This window comes from Stenella coeruleoalba, assembly GCF_951394435.1.
Source record: "Stenella coeruleoalba genome assembly, chromosome: 17".
NCBI classification, from domain to species: domain Eukaryota; kingdom Metazoa; phylum Chordata; class Mammalia; order Artiodactyla; family Delphinidae; genus Stenella; species Stenella coeruleoalba.
The window spans coordinates 1,009,128-1,036,009 of NC_137163.1; the positions used below are offsets into that span (position 1 = coordinate 1,009,128).

At 64.8% G+C, this 26,882-nt stretch overlaps 3 protein-coding genes across 5 annotated transcripts; 2 read left to right on the forward strand and 1 right to left on the reverse strand.

The window, feature by feature from the left end:
• The first annotated feature begins 1,874 nt into the window (after window positions 1-1,874).
• Window positions 1,875-6,761, forward strand: PYCR3 (pyrroline-5-carboxylate reductase 3). Its single transcript, XM_079901931.1, has 6 exons — window positions 1,875-2,018; window positions 3,560-3,624; window positions 4,073-4,252; window positions 4,577-4,789; window positions 5,118-5,210; window positions 5,404-6,761. Exons 1-6 carry the CDS (start codon window positions 1,919-1,921, stop codon window positions 5,584-5,586), a joined length of 834 nt encoding a protein of 277 aa, XP_079758057.1. The 5' UTR covers window positions 1,875-1,918; the 3' UTR covers window positions 5,587-6,761.
• A 3,199-nt stretch (window positions 6,762-9,960) lies between these two features.
• TIGD5 (tigger transposable element derived 5) lies at window positions 9,961-11,889 on the reverse strand (the record flags this gene model as incomplete). The annotated part of the gene is made up of 1 exon (XM_079901794.1): window positions 9,961-11,889. The coding sequence occupies one exon, from the start codon at window positions 11,887-11,889 to the stop codon at window positions 9,961-9,963; it is 1,929 nt and encodes a 642-aa protein (XP_079757920.1).
• A 280-nt stretch (window positions 11,890-12,169) lies between these two features.
• EEF1D (eukaryotic translation elongation factor 1 delta) lies at window positions 12,170-26,863 on the forward strand (the record flags this gene model as incomplete). Of its 3 annotated transcripts, none has more annotated exons than XM_079901712.1 (8): window positions 12,170-12,425; window positions 21,493-21,613; window positions 22,016-22,087; window positions 25,633-25,732; window positions 25,811-25,911; window positions 26,066-26,284; window positions 26,427-26,621; window positions 26,746-26,863. In XM_079901712.1, the coding sequence occupies 7 exons, from the start codon at window positions 21,497-21,499 to the stop codon at window positions 26,782-26,784; spliced, it is 843 nt and encodes a 280-aa protein (XP_079757838.1). In that variant the 3' UTR covers window positions 26,785-26,863. The 3 variants fall into 3 exon arrangements, with proteins under 3 accessions (XP_079757838.1, XP_079757839.1, XP_079757840.1); XM_079901713.1 differs by lacking the exon at window positions 12,170-12,425 and adding an exon at window positions 15,757-16,120; XM_079901714.1 differs by lacking the exon at window positions 12,170-12,425 and adding an exon at window positions 18,527-19,608 and having other exon boundaries at window positions 21,472-21,613.
• Between the last annotated feature and the right edge of the window lie 19 nt (window positions 26,864-26,882).

Here is a 26,882-nt window from a genome sequence, read left to right on the forward strand (position 1 = left end):
CATCCCAGGACTTTGGGGAAAGAGGCTGGGTCTGGATTTGGACAGGCTGAGCAGGCACACAGACGGATCTGAGGAGAGCAGTGGCGATTGGCCAGGTCAGGCCTGGCCCCTCATCGCCCTAGCCCTCAGGTAGCAGCTTGGGTGCTGGGGCTTGGCCTGCCCTTCTCCCATGGGCAGCAATAGGTGTCACGCAAGAGTGGGCCTGGCGGGCACGGCGGTGAGCGGCACAGGCCTCCCATCCTCAACAGGAAAGTCTGGACCGGTTGACCCACCGGCCCCCGCCTAGCCAGTCAGTGCCGGGTGTGCTTCCCCCAGGACCCAGGCACCTTCCCTGGCTCCGGGGCCCACCTCCCCTGGGGTACCCTTTGTTGTCTTCACACCAGTGACTCCCAGCTCTCTTCTGGCCCCAGGTGTGCCTGCCACGTTCCTTACTTGCTTTGTTCATTCAGGCGCTGTGGGCTGCCTTCCCTGTGCCGGCCACGCGAGCCCCGCCCCCCGTCCCGTGTCCAGCTGATCCCTCACTGCGTTTGTTACCACCACCCCGGCCCACAGGCCTCTCCAGGGGCCAGTCCTGCCCCTCTCACATCAGTGCCTGCCCACCTCTTAGGTCTCTGCTGACTGAGGCCCACCCCACCTGCTTGCTTCTCTGGAAACACCTCCCCTCCCCCACCCCCCAGGGCTTGGAGCTCCAGGACCTGGTCGGCCGTTCATGCTGTATCCCCTGGGTGCCAGCCCTTTGTGAATCTGAAGGGTCTGCCCCTGTGGGCGTTCAGGGAGAGGGGGAGGGGTGGTCCCTGAGTGGGAGCTCGGATCAGCCAAGTGAGAATGGGGGGAAGGAGGCCCTGCGCGGGGCAGAGAGGCCTGGACGTGCCTGGCCTCAAGTAGTGGTTGTGTGTCCTGACTTGTCCCTTGGGTTATGGGGTGTGTGTTTATCGTAGAGGGGCTGTCTCTCCAGCCAGAATGCAAGTCTGCGGGGTGGGGGTTTGTGCACTCCACTGCTGTGTGCCCTTCGTTCCCAGCCCAGAGCAGGGCCCCCACGCTGAAGGGGCAGCGTTGAAGGAATGAAGGGATCTCATTGTTGAAGAGCTCTGAACGTGTCAGAGTAGAGTTTAAAGAAAATAACATCTTTAAAATTCAGTCTTAAAAACTGCAATCTTAGTTCTTCAACCTTGTTTTTCCCATGTCAATCAAAAATTACAAGCACAGCCCACACCCACACCCACCCTCCCCCTCTCAGTCTCTAAGGTGGGCCCTGGCCCTGGCGAAGCACTCCATCTCCCACAGAACCAGCAAGAGGGGCCAGGTCTCCGCTGGGGACCTAGGCCTCATGAAGGTCTCCCCTGCAGCTCCCTGAGAGGCCCTCAGAAACCAGAATCCAGGCTGGCCTGAGGACCTCCTTTAACAGAAAAGCAGACCCCTGCTCCCACGTTTCACTGGCTGTGCCAATTTTATGCTGTCACCCAGACCCACTGCGGCTTGGGGAAGAGCTGACCACAGGCCCTGACCAGGCCACCCTGTCCGCCACACCCAGGTCCACTGGCAGGCTCCGAGCGGCCTGAGGCGCCCACCTCTGGGACAAGACCAGGGGAGCCCCCACCCTTTCCTACCCTTCGCCTTTAAGGACCAGCTCAAGTTGCCCTTTGGGAAATTTCACACATCAGGACAGAAGCCAACACAGTATCGTGGCCGCCCGCCCGGCGCCCCGCGCCGCGGCCCACCCCTCCTCGCCCTACATCTCTCCGGCCAATGAGCTGCGAAGGGGTGAGCCCAATTGCTAGCGATCGATAGAGCGTGGAGCCCGCGGGAGGGGGCGGAGCGTGAGGTCTCGGCAGCCAATGGACGAGGGCAGGTGCTGGGCGGTGTAGCCCATTGGCGGCGCTGAGGGCGCGGGCGGGGCGCGGCGCGGGGCGGTGGCGAGATGGCGGCGGCGGTTGCGGCGGAGTCTGGCCCGAGGCGCGTGGGCTTCGTGGGCGCCGGCCGCATGGCGGAGGCCATCGCGCAGGGCCTCATCCAAGCAGGTGGGGCGCGTGGGGTCCCGGGCCCGCGGGCTAGAGGGCGTCCGACACCGGCCTGTGTGGGAGGGACGGGCTTACCTCTCCGTAGCTCGCCTGCCCCGCGGAGCCCCGGGCAGCACGGGGCCCTCCGCGCAGGGGCCCCAGGGTGGGGCTGGCCGGCGGGCGTGGGCCAGGGCCGCGCGCGGACCCTGTGCCTCCGGTCTCTGCTTCCTCTGGGAGCGCGGCTGGAGGGGATGTGGTGGAGAGGCTCAGCGCCGGCCGTCCCCACGTCCGAGTTGAGATGTGCTGTGAGTGCACAGAATAAAATATACGCCGAATTTGGAAGATTTATCATCCAAACAAAAAATAACGTATCTTAGTAACTTTTAATATTGATTAGGTGTTGGAAGGGTGACATTTTGGCTACCTTGAGTTAAATAAAATGTACTACAATTCACCCGTTTCTTCCTACTTGTTTAATAAGACTACTAGAAAATGTGAAGTTACGTGTGTGGCTCGAGCGATACTTCTCTTGGACAGCCCTAGCTTAGAGCGCGGGATCTCCTGCCGACGTCCTAATCTCGTGCCTCGGTCGAGCTGCCTGACCGCTCTGAGCCTCCGACTCTTCTTTCTGTTTGTTCGCCGGCTGCACCCCTGGTGTCCGGCACTGTGCACATTTGGGGCCACATCATTCTCCATTCTTCACATTGTAGGCTCTTTAGCCCCTTGCCTGGCTTCTCCCCACTAGGTGTTAGTGACACCCCCAGTTGTGACAGCCAAAATGTCTCCAGACACTGTCAATGTCCCCGGGGGGGGGGGGCAAAATCATCCTCGGTCGAGCACCACTTATAGCAGGGATGGAGGTTCCACAGTATTTAGAAACCTTTATATGTAGATATGGACTGGTTTTCTGCCTTCAGCCATATGTCAAGGTCTAGAAAGGTCAAAATCATCAGAAAACAGTTTACTGCAAGTCTCAGGTGTTTTAAACCTGTAAAACCTGGAGTATCACCTGCCTCCCCTGCTGCACGGAGTCTCACAGTGCTGCCACCGTCTCTTGAGGCCGTGGGGTGCACTTCTGCCTTCCTGCTAGACTTTACAGAAATCTGATCTGTAGAGGATTTCTACCAAACGGGCACTGAGCCTCTGCTTGGATGTCCCCGTACAGATGCACCCCCCCCTCCGGAGGAAGCTCATCCCCCACCCCAGCCTCCCTACCCACCATGCCCCCTCCCCAGCCTAACCGTTCCCGGAGGCAGGGGTCCCTGGGATCTGTGTCCTCACGAGACAAGGCAAGCTCCCGGCCCCTGTGTCCGGCAGGGCGTCTGGCCTCAGCAGCAGCAGCAGGTGGGCAGCGATGACTGCTGAGTAGAATCAAGTGAAGCTGGTTGCCTGGTCCCAGCCGAGTGGAGCGGCCCCGCCAAGCACCTGGCTTCTTGGAGAGGCTCCGCGTGGCCCAGGTCTCAGGTGTGGCTGAGACCTGCTGTAAGGGGCCTGCCAGGCTGGCTTCTCCCCGCGCCACATCCTCACTGACACCCCCTACCCGCCTTTGCCTTTCCTTCCAGGAAAAGTGGAAGCTCAGCACGTGCTGGCCAGCGCACCGACGGACAGGAACCTCTGCCGCTTCCGGGTGAGCCGGGCAGCTCCTCTGAGTGGAGGCTTCCCAGGGCTCAGATGGCTCTTGGCTCCTTGGGGCCAGGGAAGTGCTGCTTACTTAGCTAAAGTTTTGACACGGGCCGGGCTGGGCTGGGGAAGGGGAGGTCAAAGGCCAGAAGGAAAGTCAAGGTTGTGGGAGGCCCGGGTGGGGTAAAGGGGTGTGCGTGTGCGTGTGCATGCTGGACGGGCGGGAATGTCACGGGCACTCACTGGGATCAGAGAGCTCGAGGAGGTGCTGACACCAGGGCCATCTGAGGTTGGATCCTGAGCGAGAACGGGTGGTCTGGGCGCGTCATGGGCATTAGTTTAGGGCCGTTTGCAATGGGGGGCCCGTGGGATTGCAGGGTGGGCTCCGGCAGGGAGGGCCGTGGTCTGGGAGGATGCCCGCTGACGTGGGCCTGGTCCCGGCAACCCTGCTGCAGGCCCTGGGCTGCCAGACCAGCCACTCCAACCGGGAGGTGCTGCAGAGCTGCTCGCTCGTCTTCTTTGCCACCAAGCCCCACATCCTGCCGGCTGTCCTGGTGGAGGTGGCTCCTGTGGTCACCGCTGAGCACATCTTGGTGTCTGTGGCTGCTGGGGTCTCCCTGAGCACCCTGGAGGAGGTGAGTGGCCTGTCGGGGTGCAGTGGGGGCTGAGGCTCTGACCCCAGGGTGGGCTCTGCTGGCCTCCCACCCCTGCCATCCCAGCCCGGCTGCAGCCTGGGTCCAGCCCTTCCAGAAACCAGGATGGGTGGGTTGGGGGGCAGACAGCCTCTCGGCCGGCCTGCACAGGCGGCCAGGTGGCTAGGGGGCTGGGGTTAGGGCTCCTCCCACCTGGGGTTAGGGCGCCACGCCCGGGAAGTAGCGGGGAGCCTGCTCGGGCCCGGCGTGTGCCTGCCCGGCAGCCTGACCCCACAGCCGCCCTGATCGCAGCCTCTCTCCCGCCAGCTGCTGCCCCCGATGGCGCGAGTGCTGCGGGTCTCGCCCAACCTGCCCTGCGTGGTCCAGGAGGGGGCCATGGTGATGGCACGGGGCCGCCATGCTGGCAGTGGCGAGGCCGCGCTCCTGCGGACCCTGCTGGAGGCCTGTGGGCAGTGCGAGGAGGTGCCCGAGGCCCAGGTGGACGTCCACACTGGCCTCAGCGGCAGCGGTGTGGCCTTTGTGAGTGTCGTCTGGTCCCCGCACCCCAACCCCTGCCCTCACAGGCCGGCCCTCCCTCGGCAAAGTGGGGCCTTGTGGAGCCCCCCCGACAGCCCCTGGCCCCATGGCTCCCCGGCTGGGTCCGCAGCTCCCCGTGTGCGCCACCCACCCCCTGTTATCTGTGCCTTCCTGGGCCTTTGAGGCCGGCCCCTGGGCAGACCCCTGGGCTCTGGCCTCGGCTCTGGTGGCTGGTGTGCAGGACCTTGTTCCTGAGGGTCCCCAGCCTTTTCCAGGCTGGGTTCTGTGTCCAAGGGAGTGCTGGCTTTGTCCCCGCCCCCCGCTGCTACAGGTGTGTGCCTTCTCGGAGGCCTTGGCCGAAGGAGCCATCAAGATGGGCATGCCCAGTGGCCTGGCCCACCGCGTTGCCGCCCAGACCCTGCTGGTGAGACCCTGCTGCCCGGTCCTGGGGGAGCGTGTGGAAGGGGAGGGGGCAGCACGCCTCCTGGGAGCTGTGGGAAGGGAGAGGGCAGGCCTGAGCAGCCTGGGCTGAGACGGGGCGGCGGGGGTGGGGGTGGGGCTGAGCCGAGGAGGGGCTGCTGGCCTCCCCCGAGTCACCCCAATGCCACTTTCCCCAGGGCACGGCCAAGATGCTTCTGCAGAAGGGGCAGCACCCGGCTCAGCTGCGGACTGACGTGTGCACGCCCGGCGGCACCACTATCTATGGGCTCCACGCGCTGGAGCAGGGCGCGCTGCGGGCGGCGGCCATGAGCGCTGTGGAGGCTGCCACCTGCCGGGCCCGGGAACTCAGCAGGAAGTAGGGCACAGGCACTGGATGCAGGCCGTGGCCACCCCCCAGCCCCTTCCCGAGGACTCGGGTTCTCTCCAGCCTGCAGGCCAGTGGGGGAGCTGCTTGAGGTGTGGGAGGCTGGGTGGAGAACAGGTCCTGGCCAGCGGGGATCACAGCGGGCTGTGGGCCCCTCTCCAGACCCTGAGCTCGCGGCCAGCGGCAGGTGGAGCTGGTCCTGATGACCCTTCCTTGGGTCAAGGGTCCTGGAGGGTCCCACGGCCTGGCCTCTGACTGCAGAATTTGGTTCTTAGCATGTCTGTGAAAGGACCAACAGGCCAGGAAAGCCAGCAACTTAGGGCCCTAAGCAAGGACGAGGCGCCTCTGGGTGCGGGGCAGACTACCTGCAGCCCAAGGCTCACAGGGGCCTCCCCACCCCACATGGGCCCTAGTGCTGGAGCCCCTTCCTTCCACCCGCCAGCTGTGAGGCTCGCGGCAAAGTGATCCCCAGGCTGTGAACAGGGCTTACACGGCAGCCTGCCCCTCACTGCCCGCACAGCGCTGAGCCCCCACCACTCCAGCCTTCATGGGCGGCTGGCCCTCAGCCAGCGACTGTCCGTCTGACCCTGGCCCTTCCACCTGCTAGAAGGCTCAGCCTGAGTCCATTTCGGCGCCTTTTCTTTCACTTTTGAACCGCGGCTGTCCTCTAGCACGGAGCAAGCAATATTTAACTGGAGGCTGGTCAAACCCAATGCCAAGTGCCTGGAAGCACGTCTCAGGCAAGGCCCAGGATACTGGCCCAGACTCGGAGCTGTGGGTGTAGGTGGTCTGGGCACAGGGCTTCCCATCACGCGAGAGCTCTGCAAGGGTAGGCTCCCCCTGCCCCCGCCCAGCCCTCCAACCTCACCCTCAGCTGTACGTCCATGGGTCCCCGCCACGTATCTTCCAACAGAATCCCTGAGGACCAGGCAGGGCTCGGCTTAGGGAGTGGAAGATGCACCTCTGCCCAGCCCTGCCCTTAGGCGGTCACCTCCTGAATGTGAGGTGCCCGGTGAGCCCAGCTGGTGATGGCCCGTGACAGGAAATGCCAGTTGAAGAGGGCCTGACCCAAGAACGGCAGCTTGGGGCGGGGGCGGGCAGGGTTGCAGCCCAGTCACTGGCCGGCCAAGTCCCTTCACCTTATACTGCGAAGCTAAAATTACTTTTCTCAGAAGCTGCTGGATGTGAACTTTTTTCATCAACGTTGTCCCTTTCCTGTACCCTCCCCACTTTTTCAAATCAGGTGTTCTGGATCCAAGCACTAGACAGTTACACAAATAAGACTAGAACAGGGATCATGTGACGCTGGCGCATCCAGCCTTTATTAGAAAGCGTGCTGGGCCTATCTGGCCGGCGACCTCTGCTGTCAGTGAGGTTGGCTGTGAAAGGGTCCCTCGACAGGGCAAGCACCCTTGCCCCCGGGGCTCTTGGGCCAGCAGGCTGGGGGTCCCAGGAGGCCCGAGCCCCTGCTGGAGGCTGCCCCATTCCTCTCACCCCGCGCTCCCGTGCTCCAGCTTCGGTCCAGCTGTCACCTGGGGGCTCATTCCCAAGCGTGAGGCCCCTCGGGCAAGCTTGGCCTCACACGGGTTCCCTCTGATGCTGCAGCCTGGTCTTGCCCTCCCAGCCCCCAGCTGGGCTGGCTTCAGCAGAAGCCACAAGCTCCCCTTTCCACCCGCAGTGCTTTCCCGCTGTGCCCACCACCAAGCCCACGGGGCCAGCCCTGACAGTGACTGACCAGGGGCTGCTTTTTGGAATCAGTGATCTTTACCGCCCTGAGGATTTGTCAGAGGGCTGTGAACAGGATGGGGAGAGCATGGTGGCTGTGTCCCTGAGCACCTCCCAGGCCACGGGGGTCCCACACCCTCACAAGAGACGTGTAATCCTTGAGGGCAAGAAACCCAGTCTCCAGCATGGTGCCCAGCACTCTGCAGGTAGGGCTGCTGAAGGAGTTCAGGCAGCAACTAAGACCCCTCCCTCTGCCATCAACCGCCTTACCCTCAGCACAAACCGGGGAGCGGCTTAGATGCCCCGGGCCCAGCAGGTGTCGGCAGTGAGGCCATTTCACCCATTCTGCAGAGAAAAGCTGGCGTCTCCCACAGGAAGACTCTGCCCTGTGGTTCACAGTGAGGTGAGCCCAGGGAGGTGGGTGACCTCGTGCCAGAGCTGCGATGGGGCCCGGGGTCACAAGGATCATTGCTGGGGCTGCGTTTGGGGCCAGAGCCACCCTCTTCATGTGCAGGGCCCGGTGGCACCAGTGCCCCCATTCTAGAGAGGACACCTTCGGAGGTCCTTGGGCGAGGTAGTCCCCAGCCCAGCAAAGCGAAGCGGCTCCCAGACCCACCCTTGATGGGCCCCCTAACTCTTCAAGGCCCCAGGCCAGCCTGCGCTGTGCCTCGTTTCCACGCTGCCCATCCAGGGCCTTGGAGACCGGGCAGAGCCACCTCCTGGGGTGCAGCCTTGGTTCTCCAGAGGGGACGAGGCTGGAGCCACATGAGAGGAGGTGGGAGGTCCTGTCCTGCTAGCCGGTTCTCAATACCAACTGCAGTCCCCCTGCCCAGGCTCCGGGGTACAAGAGGATTAAAGGCTGAGACAGGATACTTGGCAAGAGGGGCAGTGCTGATGATGCTACCAGAGGCCACCCTCGCCCGGTGCCCACCTGGGCTCTGAGGTCTGTCTCTCCACAGGACCCTATAGGCGGGCAGGGCAGAGGACCTGCTGGCCATCGTGACCAGGAGCTCCCGGCCTGGGTCCCCGGGTCGCCACCAGCTGGAGAGGCAGGTGGTGTAACATGCGAGGCATCCTGAAGCCCCGTGCAGCTGCTTGGTTAGACCCAGGGCCAGCGTAGACCGCCAGAGGCTCCTGCAGGTGTGCAGGCTTGACACAGATGGAAGTGGAGGTGCCAGGTGGGCCCCAGCAGTTGCGGCTGGAGGCTGCTGCCTGGGCCTGGCTAGCCAAGCCTCCCTTCTCTTGTTTCCAAATCCTACATACTGTCCCTCAGCTTTCAGATTTGACATACACATACATATGTGGTTTTTTTTTTGGGGGGGGGGGGTTCTTTTTTTTTGACTGGGGGTGGTTCCAAGGAACAGTTTATGTCCTTGCTCTGGGGGTGCCCAGCCGTCCCGTCCCACAAACACAGCACCTGTCTGTGGCCTCTGCAGTCTCAGACCCCAGGAGGATGGGGCAGGTGAGGATGAGGGCAGAGCGCTGAGGCAGGCAGCACCTCAAATCCGGCCCCACTGCCCCTCACAAGAGCTCTGGGTATCTGTGCAGGGCAGCCTCTGGGAGGCCGGGTGGGTATCTCTCGGCCTCAGGCCACCAGCAGGATCCTCAATCCAGAGCTGGACAGTTACAGAGCCCTTACCTTCTCCTTACAAACGGTGCCATCTAGGAGCCCAGTTGATGGGGCCATGGGAAGCAGCCCCTCAGCCACGCCTTGGGCAGCGCCAGGCGCGGGAGAGAAACCTGAGGGCAGGCTGGGCAGGGGAGCCTTGGAGGGGAGCTAAGGCACTGAGGGTTGTCCTGGCATGGCCGTCAGTGCCCCAGGGCTGCTCCGGGGAAACGGGATGGCTCTGGGCTCTGGGGCTGGACAAAGTGGCCTGTGGCTGGTGGGGGCACAGGGCGCTGGCCCGGCCACTGGTCTGTCACCAGGGCCCAGGTCTAGTGCTCGCCAACCCCACGGAACAAGAGAGCTGTTCAGAATGTTTTCTTAAGGAAAGTTAAAAATCCGAGTGGAACAGAAACCTACAGCCCTCGCTGCACCCAGAACCTTGGGAGGCCCCGCGTGCCGGGCACCATCCTCCCTTCCAGCCCACGGAGCCCTCCACCCCGGGTCCCTGAAGCGTATCTGTTAAAGACAGACTTAACGCGCTAAAAACAAAACGAGTGGTGTGCTTCCCATTGAGACGACCGACCGCATGGCTGTGGTCGGGAGGGATGGGAGCGCCGGGCCCTCGTCCGGTACAAGTGCTGGGCGGTGTGGACAGGAACATGGCTGGAGGCCTCAGCCCCACAGGGGCCAGGGTGGGAGCACAGCCACCTGCTCTCTGATAAGTGCTGTGGTGTGTGTGCCAGGCCTGCACGAGAGGGCACCTGGCTAAGACCGCAGACCCCACGTGCGCGCCTGCCCAGGGAGGGGAAGCAGGCGCCCGCGGCCTCTGTTCTGTCCCCACATGAAACGCGGGCACCAGTGGAGGGGACGGCCCTTCACCAACAGAGCTCCTCTGAGCCAGGCTGGGCTGGGATCCCTGCAACCCCGAGCGAGGGGGGGAGGCCACCCCAGGGGGGGGAGGAGAGATGGGGAGGCTGTGTGTATCCCCTCCAAGTGCCGCAGGAGAAAGGCCACTGGGGGCTGCTCGGACTGGCCTGGTCACACCCCATCATCAGGGACTGCAGGAGAGGGCCCGATGCCCCCCAGCCTCCGGGCCATGCTGATCAGGGAGCGAAGCTGCACCAGCTTCAGCGGCCCTACCTCCCGGGGGTCCCGGCTCTCCAGCCATCGCAGAGCTGTCTCCAGGCCCCGCACGGCCTCCCCAGCGGAGGGCACGGCGGCCTCCTCCTCCTCCTCTCCTCCCGCCGCGACAGAGGGCAAGCTGGCTGGGGGCGGAGGGGCCCCAGGGACCAGCACGGGAGGCCGGCTGGGGCCTGGGTCCTCTCTGCAGCCGTCGGGCAGCCCCCCGTCATCGTCCAGGTGCAGCCACTCGGCCACCTCCTCGGGCGCCAGCCGCTTGTAGGCCAGGGCTGCCAGGTGCGTGAGGTCGCTAAGCACCCTGCTGCGCTCCGCGGCCTCCTCGGCCTGGCCAGCTGGCTGCCCAGCGCACTCCTCCGCCGGCCGGGGCTCGAAGGCAGCCCGCAAGCCCAAAAGCCAGCAGCGCTCGATGCTGCCTGCCTGCACCAGGTCCCAGGAGAGGCCGGCCAGGTAGAGCATGTCCTTGAGCATGAAGCTGCGCATGAAGTCCAGCGGGGACCCCCCGGCGCAGGACACGGCCAGCCGCAGCAGCTCCCGCTTGTACAGCTGCTTGAAGGCGGCCACCACCCCCTGCTCCAGTGGGGCCGGGATGTGTGCCCGGCTGCTGCCCTTGGACAGGAACAGCACCCGCACCGCCCCGTCGGGGGTCTGCAGCTCCTCCGGAGGGCCCAGGGGCTCAGGCCGGCACCTCCTGGGGGTCTCCTCGCTCTCCTCCAGCGTGGGCATCCTGGCCGCAGGGCTGGGGCAGGGCGGGTGGGCGACCAGCAGCACAGCCTTCTGCTGCAGGCAGCTGCGGCGCAGGTAGCGCCTGACGCCCGGGACGAACTCCTCGAAGAACCAGCCGCGCAGCAGCGGGCGGCTGAGCCAGGCGTCGGGGCTGTAGCGGTAGGAGGCGGGGAACTTGTCCTGGTTGTGGTGGCGCAGGCTGGGTGGGTCCGGCAACTGCCCGATGACCAGCGGCTTCAGCTTGTGGCTGCCGGTCAGGTTGGCGGCCAGCAGCACCGTCACCCGGTCGCCCCGCCAGCGACGGCCACAGCCCCCCGCGCCCAGGGGCGCGGCCTGCTCCGGAAGCAGCTTCCAGTAGAGGCCGGTGACGTTGGCGTTGTAGATCTGCTCGTCGCCGTAGCCGCCCTCGGCGGGGGCAGGGGAATTCAGGGCGCGGTCGGGCAGGGGGCCGGTGCGGGTGAGCTGCGCGGGCTCCTGCTTGACCGGCAGGCCGGGCGCGGGGCCGGCGGCTGGGGGCTCGGCCTCGCCGTAGATGCGCTGGCTGGAGATGCCGTGGCGCTTCTGCCAGCGCCAGAACCAGCCGTGGCTGGCCTTGAAGGTGCACTCGGGCCCGTAGATCTGGCGCGCGAAGGCCTCGGCCTGCGCTTGGATGAGCGGCCCCGACAGCGGCACGCCGTGCTGGCGCAGCGCCAGGAACCACGAGTAGACGGCGCGGTCGATCTCCTCCTCGTTGGCTAGCCGCATCTTCTTGCGCTGCGTGCCCACCTCGCCGCCCAGCTGCTCCAGGAACCAGCGCAGCTTGGGCTCGTCCTTGAGCCAGCCGCGCAGCGTGCCTCCGGGCACGCCGAAGTCGCGGCACACGCTGGCCTGCCGCTCGCCGCCCTTGACGCGCTCGATGGCCTGCAGCTTGTCCTTGATGGAGTAGGCCTTGCGGAAGGCCATCTTCACAGCCACGCGGGGCCGCGGCCCGGGCGCGGGGGGCGGCGGCCGCGCGGCGGCGACCGGGGCGGGCGCGGGGGGCCGCGGCGACTGCGCGGGGCGCCCGGGCGGGGGGCGGCGGCCGCGGCGCGGGGCCGGGCCGGCCGGGAGTCCCGCGGGGTACATGGTTGCTGCTGCGGCTGCGGCGGCAGCGGCAGCGGGGGCGCGGGAACCGGGGCCATACGCCCGCCCGGCCGGCCGCGCTGGGCGGGCGCTGGGGGCGGGACCGGCCGGGCCCTCCCCTTTGTCTCGCCCGCTCGGCGCGCGCAGGCGCGTTGGCCCCGCGCGGCCCCACCCCGCGCTGCACGTCACCCGGCACGTGCCGGCCGGTCTGCTCCGCCCGGGCCCGCCGAGTCCACCGGAGCTGCAGCGGAGGGGGGCGGGAGCCGGCGGCGCTGTGCCCGGCGGGTTGCTCCAGCTCCTCCGGGAAAGGGCGAGCCTCGCGGGGGTCTCCCACTGTCTTCTGTCCACCCGCGGGGAAAGTCGCGCGGAAGGCCCAGGCAGCGCAGCGGGCCGTGCGCGCGGGCCGCGTCCCCCGCGTCCCGGCGCGTGGTAGAGCCCGCTGCTTCACTTCCCGTGCGCGGCCAGCGCGGCCCTCCCTTTTCTTCGCCGTCGCGCGCCGCCGATCCCTCAACGTTGGTCGCCGCGTCCTTGGCTGGCGTGTGAGTACCTAGGGTTGCGCCGCCAGGCCCTGGGGCCCGGGGAAGGGACGGCCCGCGCTGCGCCGGCAGGGACTTGGTTGGAGAGCCGCCGGCAGGCCGGCTCCGGGGCGCGGGGCCGGATGCGGGCTCGCGGCCGCGCAGAGGGGCGGAGCCCGCGGGCCACGTGCCGGCCGGACCCCTGCGGCTGCCCCGGCGGGAGGGCGGCTGCGGGAATGTCGGGGCCGCGCTGGTCTCCGCCCCGGTGGGTGACAAGGATGTTTGCCCACCTGTGACCCGGGCCTGTAGTCCCCCCGTTTCTTTGTCGACGTTTGTGGAGCACCTCCTTCATGTCGGCTCTGGGCTTGAGACAGGCACGGACCCAGTCTTCGTGGAACCTGGAGAGCTCATGAACTCGGGGACGAATAAGGATGTGATTGCTGGGTGACTGAAATACAGCGTTCTCTGAGAGGGATGGAGGGTCTGGATTTGGATAAGGTGATCCGGGCAGGAGGCGATGTCGAAGCCACTCTCTGAAGGGGAAGAGGATACCTTCCTGAAAAGTGGGCACTTTCAGTGGAACGAAGAAGGGAAAGCCTTGTCCTGGAGCCAGGGGGGTGGCATGGGGCGGGGACCAGCACGACAGGGTTTTCAGAGTGAAGGGCCACCCTGGAGCAAGAGAGCTGTTTGTGTGGCTGGACTTTGGGGTGGTCCCTGCTTGTCGCGAGAGCAGATTGACTCTGGCAAGTAACTGGTGAGGGAGTAGGTCTGGCCTGGGTCGGGGAAGGACCCGGTGTTGCCTCAGAAGCAGCTCTGACACCCCTAGCTCCTAGGGAGCCCTCAACCATAAGTGGGTTGAGCCCCACCGCCGTGCTTAGCTCCAGACGTAGGGGTTCCCTGAGAAAGCTTGGCACAGACTCCGAGGAGCAGGTGCCCTGTGCCGCCTGTGCGGGGCAGTCGGGCCTGGGCCCTGTGCCAGTGCCGGGGTGCCCTGCAGCTCTCCATCTCCTCACCTTGGAGCGCGGCTGCTGTGCCTTCCCCTAGAGGAGCCTGGGGGGCAAACACGCTTGACCAGTGTTTTTGTGGATGAAGGTTTCTTGAAGGTGATCCTAAATAGGCGACCACAAAGAACGTCCCCGGTGCGTCGCGCTCTGGTGTCAGCTTTTCAAGGGCTGCAGGCAGGAAATGCCGGCACGAGCCCTGGCCCTGTGGCCCTGTTTGAAGATGGCACGTGTGACTTTGAGGTGGGGGGCAGTGTGACATTTGTGTGAAGGACAGGCGTCAGAATGAGACACGGAGTCCCAGATTCTCACCTCGCCGACCCGGAGCCTCAGTTTACCCCACTCCCGTCTCCCAGCTGTGTGAGGTGTCAGGTGTACTCAGAATGGTTGAGGAGGCGCGTGCAGTGCTGGAGCCGCCCGAGGGAAGGGGGCGCAGGCACCTGGCGGTCAGGGTAGATAGACCAGGGCGCCACAGACTGGGATAGAAATAGAACCGACGGCCATGGTATTGTAGCACAAATGTCATGCAGCTGGCTGGGCCTCAGGTGGGGTGACTTGGGCAGCCGCAGTGTGAGTGCTGAGTCTTGGGGTGCAGGGGCTCCCCTCCACGCCAGCAGGACAGGTTGGCATTTTTGAGTGGGGCCGGACTGTCCAGGAGTCAGAGGTGGGGAAGCTTCTGAGTAAGAACTGGGGGCTGTGGAGTTCGCCTCTAAAGAAAATCAGAGGGCAGCCCTCTCGTGCAGTTGCCCCACTGCTGGCTCGTTCTCATCGGCTGAAGCGTGCTGAGTGCTCGCCGCGTTCTCTTGGACACTGCACGCGTGGAAGCTCTGTTGTGCAGCACTGGTCCAGGCCGCGCCAGCCAGGGGCCCCATCTCCCCACACCGCACACCGATTCCCACTTCCTGTGGAAGGGGGGCAGAGAGCTGTGACCTCTGGGTGGATGACCTGGGAGCCCCTGCCTGTGTGTGACTGCGATGGGGTCACATGGGCACCTGGTTACCTGAGACCGTTTGGAGGATGAGAACGAGGTGTGGAGGATGGAGCCGGGGGAGGGGGCAACCCTCACCCCTCCCAGAAACCTTCCCCGTTCACCCAGCCTCACGGGGACCTCTTGGCGGATTGGTGGGCACCGCTCTGCCAGGCCACGTCCTCACCTTCAGGAGCCTCCAGCCAGGAGTATCCTGGCCAGGGAGTGCTGCCAGTTTCCCTGTACTGGCACTGCAAGAACTGCCCTCCCAGCTGGGCAGAGGCTGAGAAGGACTCCGCAGCCCCCAGAGTCCCTCAGCACAGCCAGGAGTGCTGATTCGCACTGACGCTGGGCTGGGGGAGTTGCAGAGGAAGAGCTGCTCGCTGCCTTCGCCCCAGATCCTGGTGGCTGGGTGGGCCGTGATCCCTCCAGGGCCTCCCACGCCTCAGTGCCCCCTCTTATGGGCGTGGTCTTGACATGCTTTATGCCCCAGGGCTGGTCCTTAGTGGCAGGCGGCTTGCTCTTGGCCCTGCAGGTGAGGAGTACGGGGTGGGACTGCTTCCTCTGCGTCCTGGCTCTGCCCCCTGTGTGCTCCAGTGTTGCGGGGGGCGGGGGGGGGGCGGTGGAGGCCCGACTGCTCCTGTAGGACGCCCGGCCCCTAGCCGAGAGTTCTGTGCTTCCCTGGTGGCGTCCTCGCGGGAAAGTGTTCAGGCTCAGAGTGGTTCTTCTACTGGGAGAGGTGGGCCCCTGCCTCTGACGTCGGGGGCTGTGCCGGCTGTCCTGGGGCCTCATCCTCCAGCAGCCCTGGGGGTGCTCTTGGCCCCATCCTGGCACTGGCTTTACCAGGCAGCCCTCAGCTGTCTGTGGTCGCCTCCCCAGGTGACAGCGCTCCTGTGTGGTGTCTCTGGGGAGTCCTCCTCCCGCCAGAGCCTTGCCACACGAAGCCCCTATGGTGGGTGTCTGCAGAGAGCCTGCCTGGGACCTCCGTGCACGCCTGCCTCCTGCCTGCTAGCCTCTCTGTTCGCCCCGCAGGACGCCTCGCGCACCCTGTCCCGGGGTGACTTGATGCTGGCGCGCTGGCCGCAGTGTGGGGGAGACGGGAGGCCAGGGGCCTGGGTGGCAGGGCTGACTGGGTCCTCAGCCCCTTGGTGGCACCTCTTGTGGATTCAGGGCCGGGCACCCCGTCTGTCCTCTCGTGCACCCTCCGGTGCCGGCCTGCGGGGACGGCACACCCTGCCCACCTGGCCTCTCGCCCCCATAGTGGCCCTGCTGAGGGAGAGGCCTGTCCGGCGTGGGTACTGGGGCTGGGTGGCCGCCAAGACCTTCTGCCAGGTCCTTGTCGTCCTACACGTGGTCCAGCGGTCTGGACCCAGTGGCGGTGCGGGGCTGGGGAGAGGCCTCCTAGCACTGATCCACGTGGGCAGCGGGGCACTCGAGGTGCTGGCTCACCTCCCCAGGTTGGCTCAGCTCAGCGAGGAGCTCAGATGGGGCCTCCCAGGGCTGCCTGGCTCCGGCTAACAGGAACCCCAGCATCTGCGCATTTCGAGTGATGAAGGAGCAGCGGCCGCCCCCTGGGATTTTGGTGGTGGGTCTTGGCGCCGGTGCTCGCCTTTGTTCCCCAGCAAACTCGCCTCCACGCCGCCTCACCGAGCAGCTTCTGAGAAGGCCCCCCAGCCTGCTCGGGCCGCCCTGTCTGACTGTCTCTAACTCTGCTGCTTTCTCTTCATGCTGTCCTAGGAGATCGAAGCGAAGTAAGTACTCGCCCGTCCCAGGCTCCTGTGTCCCCTTCACCCGAGCCAGGGGCCCCCAGCCCAGCCCTCACCACGCCCGGCGAGTCCTGACACCTCTGGGGCCAGGCTGCCGGCCTCGGTTTCCTTGTCTGGACCTGTTGGGTGTGGCCTCAGCACCTTCCTGGGCTGAGCCAGTTCCTGCCCCGGCAGTAGGGTGGGCACCTTCCACACCTCTGGGCAGGGCAGGGTGCCGCCGCCCCAGCCAGCCCCTGGTCTCAGGCCCTGTCCCTTGCTCACGGGCATCTTGAGAGGGGGCTTCCCCTCCCCCGAACTGTGACCCTTAGAGCTCTGAGCAGAGCCTGGTTTGATGTCAGGAGCCGAGGACAGCGTTTAGGCCACTAGGTTCACGTAGGGCTTCCGCACTGGGGGGTCAGCCTGGTGGGCAGGGCTGCAGGGGCCAGACCAGCCCTGACCCGCGCTGCGCTGCTTTGGTGAGGGTCCGCCAGAGAGGTCAGAGGGCAGACAAGCCCAGCCTGGTAGGCCTGCAGCCCTCGGTTACAGTGAGTGATGTCACAGTGCCCCGCCTCCTGGGCATGGGCTCCCGCCCCCCAGCACTGCCTCTGCAGTCAGCCTGGCCTTGGTAAGTGCTGCTGGCCCCGGGGAGGGAGGCTCGAGGGGGTGGCCAGGGACCTCTCTGAGCCTGGGCCTCCGCCCCTGCATCGGGTGCTGTGAGAGACCCCGGCGAGCCCCTCAGAGCACAAAGGGCAGTCTCCCTGAAGTCCCAGGTCGGTCGGGACTTGGCCCACACGTCCCGGGGTGATTGGAATTGGGTTTGGGTTTTGGTTTTGGTTGGGGGGCTGTAGACCCTGCGGTGAGTGGCAGGAAGGGTTTGCTGTCCTGGGGTGAAAGTCTGCCCCCTCGGGGGGCCTCCTCCCTGGGGTGAGGGCCCAGCAGGTCTGCCCTCGCTTAGGCTTCACCAGGTGACCTTGCAGCAGCAGGAGACACTGGGGCCATCCTGAGAGCAAGCTGCTTAGCCCCAGGCAGTCGGCCTGGTGCTTCTGCTTCTGGGCGGGCACAGGGTCCAGAGTAGGGTCTCAGGGGAGGAGTCCCTGTGCTAGTCAAGGCCGTCCTCTAGAACAGGCCAGCCAGGTGTGAGCTCGGGGACCCCTAGGTGCACCCTAAGAGCAGACTGGCCTCCAGGGCTTTCTGGGCTTGAGCTGCTTCTAGCCGGAGGCTGCGGTGGCCCAGGCCCCTCGGTTCTGCTGAATAGGGTCTGCTGTAGAATTCTGGGCTGCCCAGCAATGGGGCTAGCCTTTACGGGGCACCGTGCCCGGGAGCAGAATGGGGGGCCCTGTGCCAGCGGCAGGGCCGAGGCCATCGCCTCGTGGCTGTTTGCGCACGCCCTGTGGCCCAGTCTTGCACGGGGGCAGCAGGTGACGGGGCTACTCTGAGCTCAGGCTTCTGGACAGAGGCTTATCCAGTAGCCACAGTGGCAGGTGTGCGGAGCCCCTTACACCAAAAGGCGCTGGAGTGCAGGGAGGATCTCGCGTCCTAGGACAGGACTCGGAGGTTCCCACATGGTTCCTTTAGTTTAGGCGCACCCACGGGTGTGAGTTGCTTGTCTCCTGGTCAGGAGGCATCGGCCGCTGACCAAGGAACCTGATTCTTAACTGCCAGAGCCACTGCCTTCCTTCCCTTTTAGACACTCACTCCTTGGCATCTCCCCTGATGTGGCCTCGCAGGGGTGGGTGCTCCACCCTCTGTTCCCAGGTGCCCCTTAGCTAAGATCTTCTAGCTTCCCTTGGAACATGCACTGCTCAGGATGGCGGTGTGGCCGTGCAGGTGGGGGACTCAGATCAGGCAGAATGTGCCAGGAGCGGGGCCGTCCTCTGAGACCACCAAGTGCATTTCTATAAAACAGAAGCCCGAGTGCCTCAGGGAGGTGGCCAGGCTTAGCAAAAACGCAGGACGTCCAGTTAAAGTTTCAGATGAACAGCGGCTAACTTTTCAGAATAAGTGAGGCTCTAATGTTTCACGGGACGCACTTGTTCTAAAACTCATTTGCTGTTGACGTAAAAGTTGAATTAGCTGAGCGCGTCCTGTGTTTATTTGGCCGCTGTTCTTGGGGTTCACCGAAGAGGTTTCTGTAGCCAAAGAGGTTTGGAAAGTGTTCTCTGGGCCCCCTTGGAGAGCCTGGGTGCATGTTGGATGAGAAAAGGCAAGTTTTGCGGTTAGGAGGATACACACGTGCAACCACACCACGCATTACGTGCTCGTGCGTGTTTACTGCTTCCCCAGCTCCCCGTGCATGCTGCCCCGGGGCACCCCATCCGGGCGGCCGAGCAGGGAGGGGCGGGGGTGCCGTCTGCCCACGGCCCACGGTGTTGCAACTGCCCTTTGTGCTTGCTTTTTAACGCTGCGTGGAAGATGAGCGGGAAGGCCTCCTGTGCCCTGGAGACGGTCTGGGAAGACAAGCAGAAGTACGGGGAAGCTGAGCGGCGCTTCTACGAGCACGAGGCCATGAGAGCCGCCGCCCAGCAGCTCCCGGCCGAGGCACTGGCAGTGAACGGGCCGGGCCGGGAGGATGAGGCCGAGGAGGCGGGCGCCCCCAACGGCAGCGGCAGCAGCGAGCCCGGGAAGAGCCACAATGGGAAGAAGCCGTTGCAGAAGCCGAGGAAGCGCTCCCCGAGGGGCTGGCTCAGCCAGGGGGACCTGGCCCTCGTGGGCCTCTCAGCCGACCACGTCTGGCTGGACAAGCCGCTGTTCGACCAGGCGGAGAGCTCGTACCACCAGAGGCTGGCAGATGCGGCCGCCCAGGCAGCCCGGCCTCCCGCCCTGGCCCCTGGGGCCCTCTGCGCCCTCGGAAGCCAGGTGGCCTGCCACCACGTGACCTGGGGCGTCTGGGTCAACAAGTCTTCCTTTGACCAGGCTGAGCGGGCGTTCGTGGAGTGGTCTCAGGCCTTGCTGCTGGCTGCGGAGGGGAGCGGCGGGCAGGGGGCTCCCGACACGGGCCAGTGGGCGGCCGCCCCCGACCTGCACCTCATCCGCCAGCCCAGCCCGCCAGCCAACGGCCAGCCCCCACTGGGCAGCCTGCAGGCGCTGGTGCGGGAGGTGTGGCTGGAGAAGCCCCGCTACGACGCGGCCGAGAGGGTCTTCTACGAGGCCCTGTTTGACGGCCACCCCCCTGGGAAGGTGCGCTTGCAGGAGCGAGCCGGTCAGGCTGAGGGCGCCCGGCGCGGCCGCAGAGACCGGCGGGGCCGCAACGCCGTGGGAAGCCGGCGGCTCGGGCCGCGGCGGGTGGACGGGGAGGCCTCCTCTGCCCTGCCCTACCGGTACTTCCTGCACAAGGATGCCGAGGCCCCCTGGCTCAGCAAGCCGGCCTACGACAGCGCAGAGTGCCGCCACCACGCCGCCGAGGCCCTGCGCATGGCCTGGCGCCTTGAAGCTCCGTCCCTGGTTCACCGACCCAGCGCCCGGTCTGGCCCTTCCATGTCCAGCCTGAGACCCAAGTAGGGAAAACGTGCCGGGCGGGTGCCTGGGCTTCCCCGGGCCGGGCTGGGTGGCCGGCGTGCTCCCTTCCCTGCCCCCACCACCCCTGGCGGGGCTCCTCCCAAGACTCCTGGACCGGCTGAGTTGGAAGCTGGCTCGGGTCGGGCTGGGATAGCTATCTGCCCCTGGGGCATTGCAGCCTCTGGGGTCACCCCCACCAAGTTGGTGGAGGGAAGGGGTCCACGTGGGCCTGAATCTGTCTTGCGCAAGGTTTCCCCTTTGGCCAGGCAACTTCCAGCTTCTCCCCTGACTCATGGGACAGGGGAGCGATGAAGGCTCCCGGCCCCCAAGCCCCACTGGGCCGCTTGCCGACCCATCCTGCTGTCTCCCCCATCTCCTTGTCCAGAACCACCTGAGGTGAGGTGGGCGTCTCAGGTGCTCTAGCACGCGGCCGGTCCAGCGGCCTGAGTCTGGAAGACACCCACTGGATGAGGCCAACTTGCCTTCAGCCTGTGGACCCAGGGGTCTGGCCCCCAGAGCGGTTTATGCAGTGCCAGCTGGTCGCTGGAGGCCAGAGCCTGGCCATGGAAGGGATCCCTTAGCCCACTGGGCTCAGGCAGGAGGGCAGAGACCGTTGGACTCAGGGCAGACTGGGGGCCCCCCAGTGGGGAGAGGCCCTGGGCCGCAGGCCGGGCCAGAGGGGGCGTGGAGGGGCCTCCCTGGACCCCAGACTCCCGGCAGGAGCCCCTCGGCTCCTCGGTGGGGTTGGATGTGCTGCTTTGACGGGATCCTGGCCTTGGTGCGAGGGGCAGGGTGTGGGGCCCACCGCCGGGGGGAGGGGGGCGTTCCCCATCAGGCAGTACATGTGCGTGCGGGGTGGCGTGGAACTGAAACTGTTCAGTGATGCCTCTTCGAGCTGGGGTGGAGGAGAGTTACAGGGCTCAACCTCCCTTGTCACGGGGGTACACTTGGTGAGGTCCAGTGATGGCCTGGGATCCTCAGCAAAGAGAATTGGTGAGGTTGGGTCCTTTTCTGTTGCACTTGGTGAGGGACAGGGCGGTTCTGAGTCAGCAGACTTTGTCATCTGTGAGAATTCGGGCTCTGGGCCCAGGTCTGGCAGCTCCCCCGCCTTGCCGAGTAGTGGGAAAGCAGCAGACTGCAGACGTGCCAATACAGCGATTTGCAAAAACGGACAGTGGCGGGATCTGGCTCACAGGCCGGCGTTCGCCAGGCCCTGGTCTACAGCAGCAGTTCTCAAACTTGCTGGTCTTGTGATGCTAAGAGAGCTTTTGTTTTGTTTATTAATTTTTCCTATATTAGTAATTAAATGTAGAAGCACTTATTTGTTGAAAAATAATAACAAGCTTGTTACACGTTAATGACGTTTACGCAAGAAATAACTTTTCTGTAACAAAAAAGGTCAGTGAACTAAGTGGCCTTGTTTTACATTTTTGCGAGTCTTGTGTCTGGCTTAATAGGAGGCAGCTGGATTCTTAAACCTGCTTGTGCATTATCTGTTGGTGTATATTGTCCGACAAATCCAGCCTTGAACAGTTGTGTGATTGGAAAGGGGAGGACCTTGGGGACCCCCAGAGGTTCCTGGCCATGCTTTGAGAGCCACTGGTCTTGGGGACTGGCCTGGGGGCCACCCGCCTTACCACTGAAGGAAGCCCACGTGGTGTGGGGGAGGGGCTCGCAGGCTTGCTGTGGTCCGTGCTGAGACCCTCTGGTGCTCTGCCCTGGGCCCTGGAGCCCTTGTTACCCAAGGACCGGGACGGCCTGCCCTGTACCCTCGGGGTCCGGGCTGTTGGAAGGGGCGCTTGTGCAAGCCAGCCCTGGGGTCTGCGAGGAGGTGCCCCCTCCTCCCGGCCAGGCTGTCTTAGTCTCTCCTCCCCTCTCAACAGGAAAATGGCCACAAACTTTCTAGTGCACGAGAAGATCTGGTTTGACAAGTTCAAATATGACGATGCAGAAAGGAAATTCTACGAGCAGATGAACGGGCCCGTGGCCGGCTCCTCACGCCAGGTAGGGGCTGCTGCGCTTGGGGTCTCGGGGTGTCTGTGCCAGCACAGCGGGACACGCACGTTGGCCCAGGTGGCGCTGCTGCAGGTGCTGGGGTTGGTTCTTCGGAGGGCGGCTGGCCGGCTCCCGAGGAGCTGGAGCTGCTCTCGTGTCACATGTGGGCAGGGCGCTCACAGCGTCTCTAGGTGCCCATCAGGACCTGCGACACGTGGCCCGGCTGGGCTTGCAGGCCACGTGCGCCTCAGGCCCTGTCGTCAGGGCCACAGGACTCCATCCTCTTCCGTCCTCAGGCCCGTGAGCTTTTGTTTTGTGCAGGGCTTTCCTGCTCTCTCCACAGGAGGCTGCCTTTTTAATTTTTTTTTTTTTTTTTAAATGAAAGCGTTGTTCTTTATGCACCATCTGCAGGAGAACGGCGCCAGCGTGATCCTCCGTGACATCGCGAGAGCCAGAGAAAACATCCAGAAGTCCCTGGCCGGGGTGAGTACCGCCCTCGTGGCAAACGGCGTGCCCGGCGCTTCCCCCGGTGCTGCTGATGACGTCGCCCCTTGGAGCAAAGTCAGGGTGCGGCGTGCAGCACTGTGTTCCCACACGGCCAGAGGAGACGTCCTTCCTCTCGCTCCTTGCTGGGATTGCTGGCGGTCACCCGGGACTCCCCGCCTTGCCACGGCTGCTCCTGTGGTACCAGGCCTGAGGCCTTCTCCTTCCTGCTCGCTCCCTGCTCCGAGAGTGTGAGGGGCTGGCGCGTGCTGCGCTTCCTCCCTTCCCTCTTAGGCGTGGCCCTCCTCTGTGAGATGGGTTCACAGGGTGTGCCGAGTCCCAAGGCATAGAGTCACCACCATCTTGAATTTGAGGCCCAGGAGGGGCCCTGCAGCCCAGCTCGGGCTCAAGGTCCCACCTGAGATCAGGAGAGGGAAACGGTCATGTCCAGTGTGTCCCTGGCCTGGCCGGGGAGTGTGTCCCTCGGAGTGGCAGCCCTGCTGCTCCACCTTCCTTCTCAGAGGATTGTCTGGGCTACAGAGTGGTGTCCCAGCCTCGAGGGCCAAGTGTCAGCAGAGCTGTGTTCCTTCTGGAGACTCCAGGAGAGAATCCATTTTCTTGCTTTTTCTACCTTTCAGAAAGCTGCCCACATCGCTCGGCCTATGGCTTCTAGCCAGCAGCGTCACGAGCTTTGACATCTATTTCTGTCACGTTTCTTTCTTTCTCCTGCTTCTCTCTTATGTGGACCTTTGCAATGACACTGGGCCCACCTGGGTCATCCAGGGTAACCTCCCCACGTCCAGATCCTCAACCTCGTCACATCTGCAAAGTCCCTTTGGCCACGTGAGGTCATCTTTTTACAGGGTTGGGGGCATATTTGGGAACTTTCTGCCTGCCACAGCTGGCTCGGATATACTGGCTCCTGGCCATCAGCTGGGCGGCCCTGGGTGGCTGTCCCCCAGGAAGCGTTGCCACCACTGTCTGCCCAGCAGGCCCTGCTTTATACTTGGCCCCCACATGCTCCTGCCTTGCCTTCTGCCCATTAGCCCCAAATCCCACCTGCCACCCTCTGCTTGCCGGAGCAAGTTCAGGCCAGGCAGCCGCGGGATCGAGGTGGCGCAAGGTCTTCGCACCCAGGCCGGGCACGTCGGGCTCCAGTGCTCAGAAGGCTGCAGCCAGGGGCTCAGCAGCTCTGGGTCTGCGGCCCTGGAGATTCTTAGGCTGTGAGAACTCTTCCCCCACCGGGCCTCAGGGCCCTGGCTGTTGGGGTCAGCTTTGGGGTCCCGGTCTTCAGGGAATTCACCTGAGCAGCTGTTAGGGCTTGGGGACTGGTCTGCCGAGGTTGCTGTAATGATGGAGCAGCACAGACCAGGTGACCGAAACAACAGAAATTTATCTTCTGATGATCAGGAGGTTCAAAGTCCAGGATCAGGGTGGGTGATCCACCCTGGTGGGTGGGGTTGGTTTCTCTTTGGTAGATGGCTGTTTTCTTCCTGTGTTTTCTCTGTCCAAATTTTTTCACACGAGGACACCAGTCATTGGATTAGGGCCACCCTAATGATGTCATTGTGACTGATTACCAGTGTGAAGACCCCATTTTCAAATAATCTCCCACTCTGAGGCCCTGGCGGCAGGGGCTTCCACGTGAACTTCAGAGGAACATCATTCAGCTGCTGGCGGCCCCGGGAAGGGTGCTGTGGCCCAGCCCCATGCTTGGGTTTGGGTAGAGTGGGGCTCAGGGGTTCCAGAGGTTCCTGGGGACTGCACGTGGTGCCAGGCACAGGGCTGGAGGCCGGGATGGAGGCTTCTGGATTCGGAACCTTGGTACGGCACCGCCCCCGAGGCCACCAGGTGGCTGCCTGCGGCCTGCTGTTGGGAGCTCAGACTGGACTGGGTAGCCTGGGCCTGCCTCACTGAGCGCCCTGGCTTCCTTCTCAGTCCGGGTGGGCAGGGTGGGCCCAGGGCCTAGACACCGTGGAGTGGCCTGGTGCTTTCTGGGCCGAGCGGTGGTGACCCCATGGCCCCTAACAGCCTGGTCTCTCCCCTGCCACTTTGTCTTGGCCTTGCAGCAGGTGGGGCCTTGCCCGCCCGGAGCCTGCAGCCTCGGGACCCGTCCACAGTTGGTCCTCACTTGGTGGTGGTGCCGGGCCTGTGTCGGGAGGTCCCTGGGGCCAGGCAGCAGGCACAGCAGGGCAAAGGCTTGAGGTTCCAGCCTGCCTTGAGCCACCGGGACCTGGTTCATTTGCTTAGCGGGCACAGATCAACGGGGAGAGACGGCCTTGGGGAAGCCTGCTGAGAGGGGGTGGGGCCTGAGAGTGCAGGTTGGCGGGGGCTGGCGGGGCTTCGTGGGGAACAGCTGGTCCTGGATTTCATCCCTGTGCCACGGAAGCCGTGGGACCTTCTTGGTGGGAATGGTCCGGGAGCTGAGCCGTGGGAAGTAGGCTGGAGAGGAGGTCGCGTGCCGGTGGTGGTGGCTGGGACTCGGCGGGGTGGCCAGCTGTGGGCGGAGGGCTGCCACTTACTAGCCGGAGTAGGAGGTGGGGCGGACACTTGGGTTGGTCTGAGGAGGGCGGTGGCGTGCGCAGAGCCCATCTGGTCCTGGGGGCTGGTCAGTGCTCCTTCTGCAGCCACGCAGTGCCACTTGGCCAGCTCTGCTGGGAGTTCTGTGTAGTGGGAGCTGGTGGGTCTAGGAGACGGTGTCAGCTTAGCACTGCCCATGGGTCCCAGGGCAGGGAGCCAGGCATGTGTCAGCCTGTCCTCTCTGGAGACCTTCACCTTGGTAGTGCCCTGGGGGTGTGCAGACCAGGGGAGGAGGCCACCCCTGTGGCTTCCCTGTGGCTGCTTGGTGGGTGGGCCCCAGGCCTTTATCTTGACTGGACGTTGGAGGGGGCCAGCAGCCCTCTGGCAAGGGCAAGGTGCACTGAACCCCACCCTTGGAGCCACTGCAGTGGGGGGTAGGGGTGCTGAACGGCCTGCGTGCAGGCTCCTGGGGTGTAACTCGGGCCTGAGCTCCCTGGGCAGTGCCGCCTGGGTCAGATGACGGGGGCTCCCGGTCAGGGAGGAGCCAGAGGAGGCTGGTGGCCAGGCCAGGGTCCCTGGGTCACCCAGAGCTTTCAAAGGCAGGCAGGTGTGTGGCCCTGGCTGCTGCGGGGTGGCTGCCCCCAGTGCTGTCCCCTCCTGTGTCCAGCTCAAGGCTGTGTTGCCCGGTCCTCCCGAGCTGCTGGGTCTGGCTGCCCCTGGAGCTGAGTCCTTTGCTTCCTCCCACCCACCAGGCAGTGGCAGCCATGGCTCAGCTCTGTGCCGCCCCCACGTTAGGGCCACTCTGGGGTCCTGCTTCGTGTCACGTGCTGGGCTGAGGATGCCACTGTGGCCTCAGCTTGCAGGGCTTCCTCTCCCCTTGCCTGGGTGGAGCATGGCCAGCGGACCCCATGGGGCTTGATGGGCTTCTCATCCAGCTTAGGGCTCTGCTTCAGTATGGCTGTGAATGGGGGGGACCCCAAGGAGCAGGCTAGGGTATGAGCCCTTCCTCTCCCCCTGCCTTGCAGAGCTCAGGCCCCGGGGCCCCCAGCGGGCCCAGCGGAGACCACAGTGAGCTGGTCATCCGGATTGCCAGCCTGGAAGTGGAGAACCAGAGCCTGCGAGGGGGTGAGGCCCTGGGCCTGACGGGCGGGGGGCCCCACCCCAGCACTTGCTGCCTGACCAGCATCCCCTTTGCCCCCGCAGTGGTGCAGGATCTGCAGCAGGCTGTCTCCCAGCTGGAGGCCCGGCTGAGCGCGCTAGAGAAGAGCTCGCCCGCCCACCGGGCCACAGCTCCGCAGACCCAGGTGAGGGCCCTTCCCCGCCAGGGACCCACACCTGGCGCTGAGGAGCGGGAGGCCGCGGGCGGCCCCCATGTGGGCTGTGGCCCAGGCAGCGGTGGAGGGCTGGAGGCCTGGTGTCCTGGCTGCACGGGCCCCAGTCTCCCCTCCTGTGTGGCAGCACGTGTCTCCCATGCGCCAAGTGGAGCCCCCCGCCAGGAAGGTGGCCACCGCCACAGAGGACGACGAGGACGACGACATTGACCTGTTCGGCAGCGATGAGGAGGAGGACCGGGAGGCGGCCCGGCTGCGGGAGGAGAGGCTGCGGCAGTACGCCGAGAAGAAGGCCGCAAAGCCTGCCCTGGTGGCCAAGTCCTCCATCCTCCTGGACGTCAAGCCTGTGAGTGGCTCGCCTCTGACCCTCCCCTCGCGGTGCCCTGTGGTCCTAGAGGGATCAGTGCCGGGCAGGGCAGGAGTAGACTCAGATTGTGTTGACGGCGGGAGCGGGCTCTGACCCAGCCCTCCTCCCCTCTCCTCCCCAGTGGGATGACGAGACGGACATGGCCCAGCTGGAGGCCTGCGTGCGCTCCATCCATCTGGATGGGCTGACCTGGGGGGGCTCCAAGCTGGTGCCCGTGGGCTACGGCATCCACAAGCTACAGATCCAGTGTGTGGTGGAGGACGACAAGGTGGGCACGGACCTCCTGGAAGAGGAGATCACCAAGTTCGAGGAGCATGTGAGTGAGGGGCCCACACAGGGTAGGGGCCTGGGGTGTCCAAATGAGCCTCTGGCCAGGCACATGGGCGCTTGGGCCTTTGGGAAGCAGGGCCCCGTGTGACCACCAGCCTCCCTCTCCACAGGTGCAGAGCGTTGACATTGCTGCTTTCAACAAAATCTGAGCCCTGGCACTGGCCTGAGCATGGGAAGCCTTGCAGCCAATAAAGACTGAGATTCCAGCCCTCTGGCTCCTGTCCTGGTTTGGGCCCTGCGGGGGGGC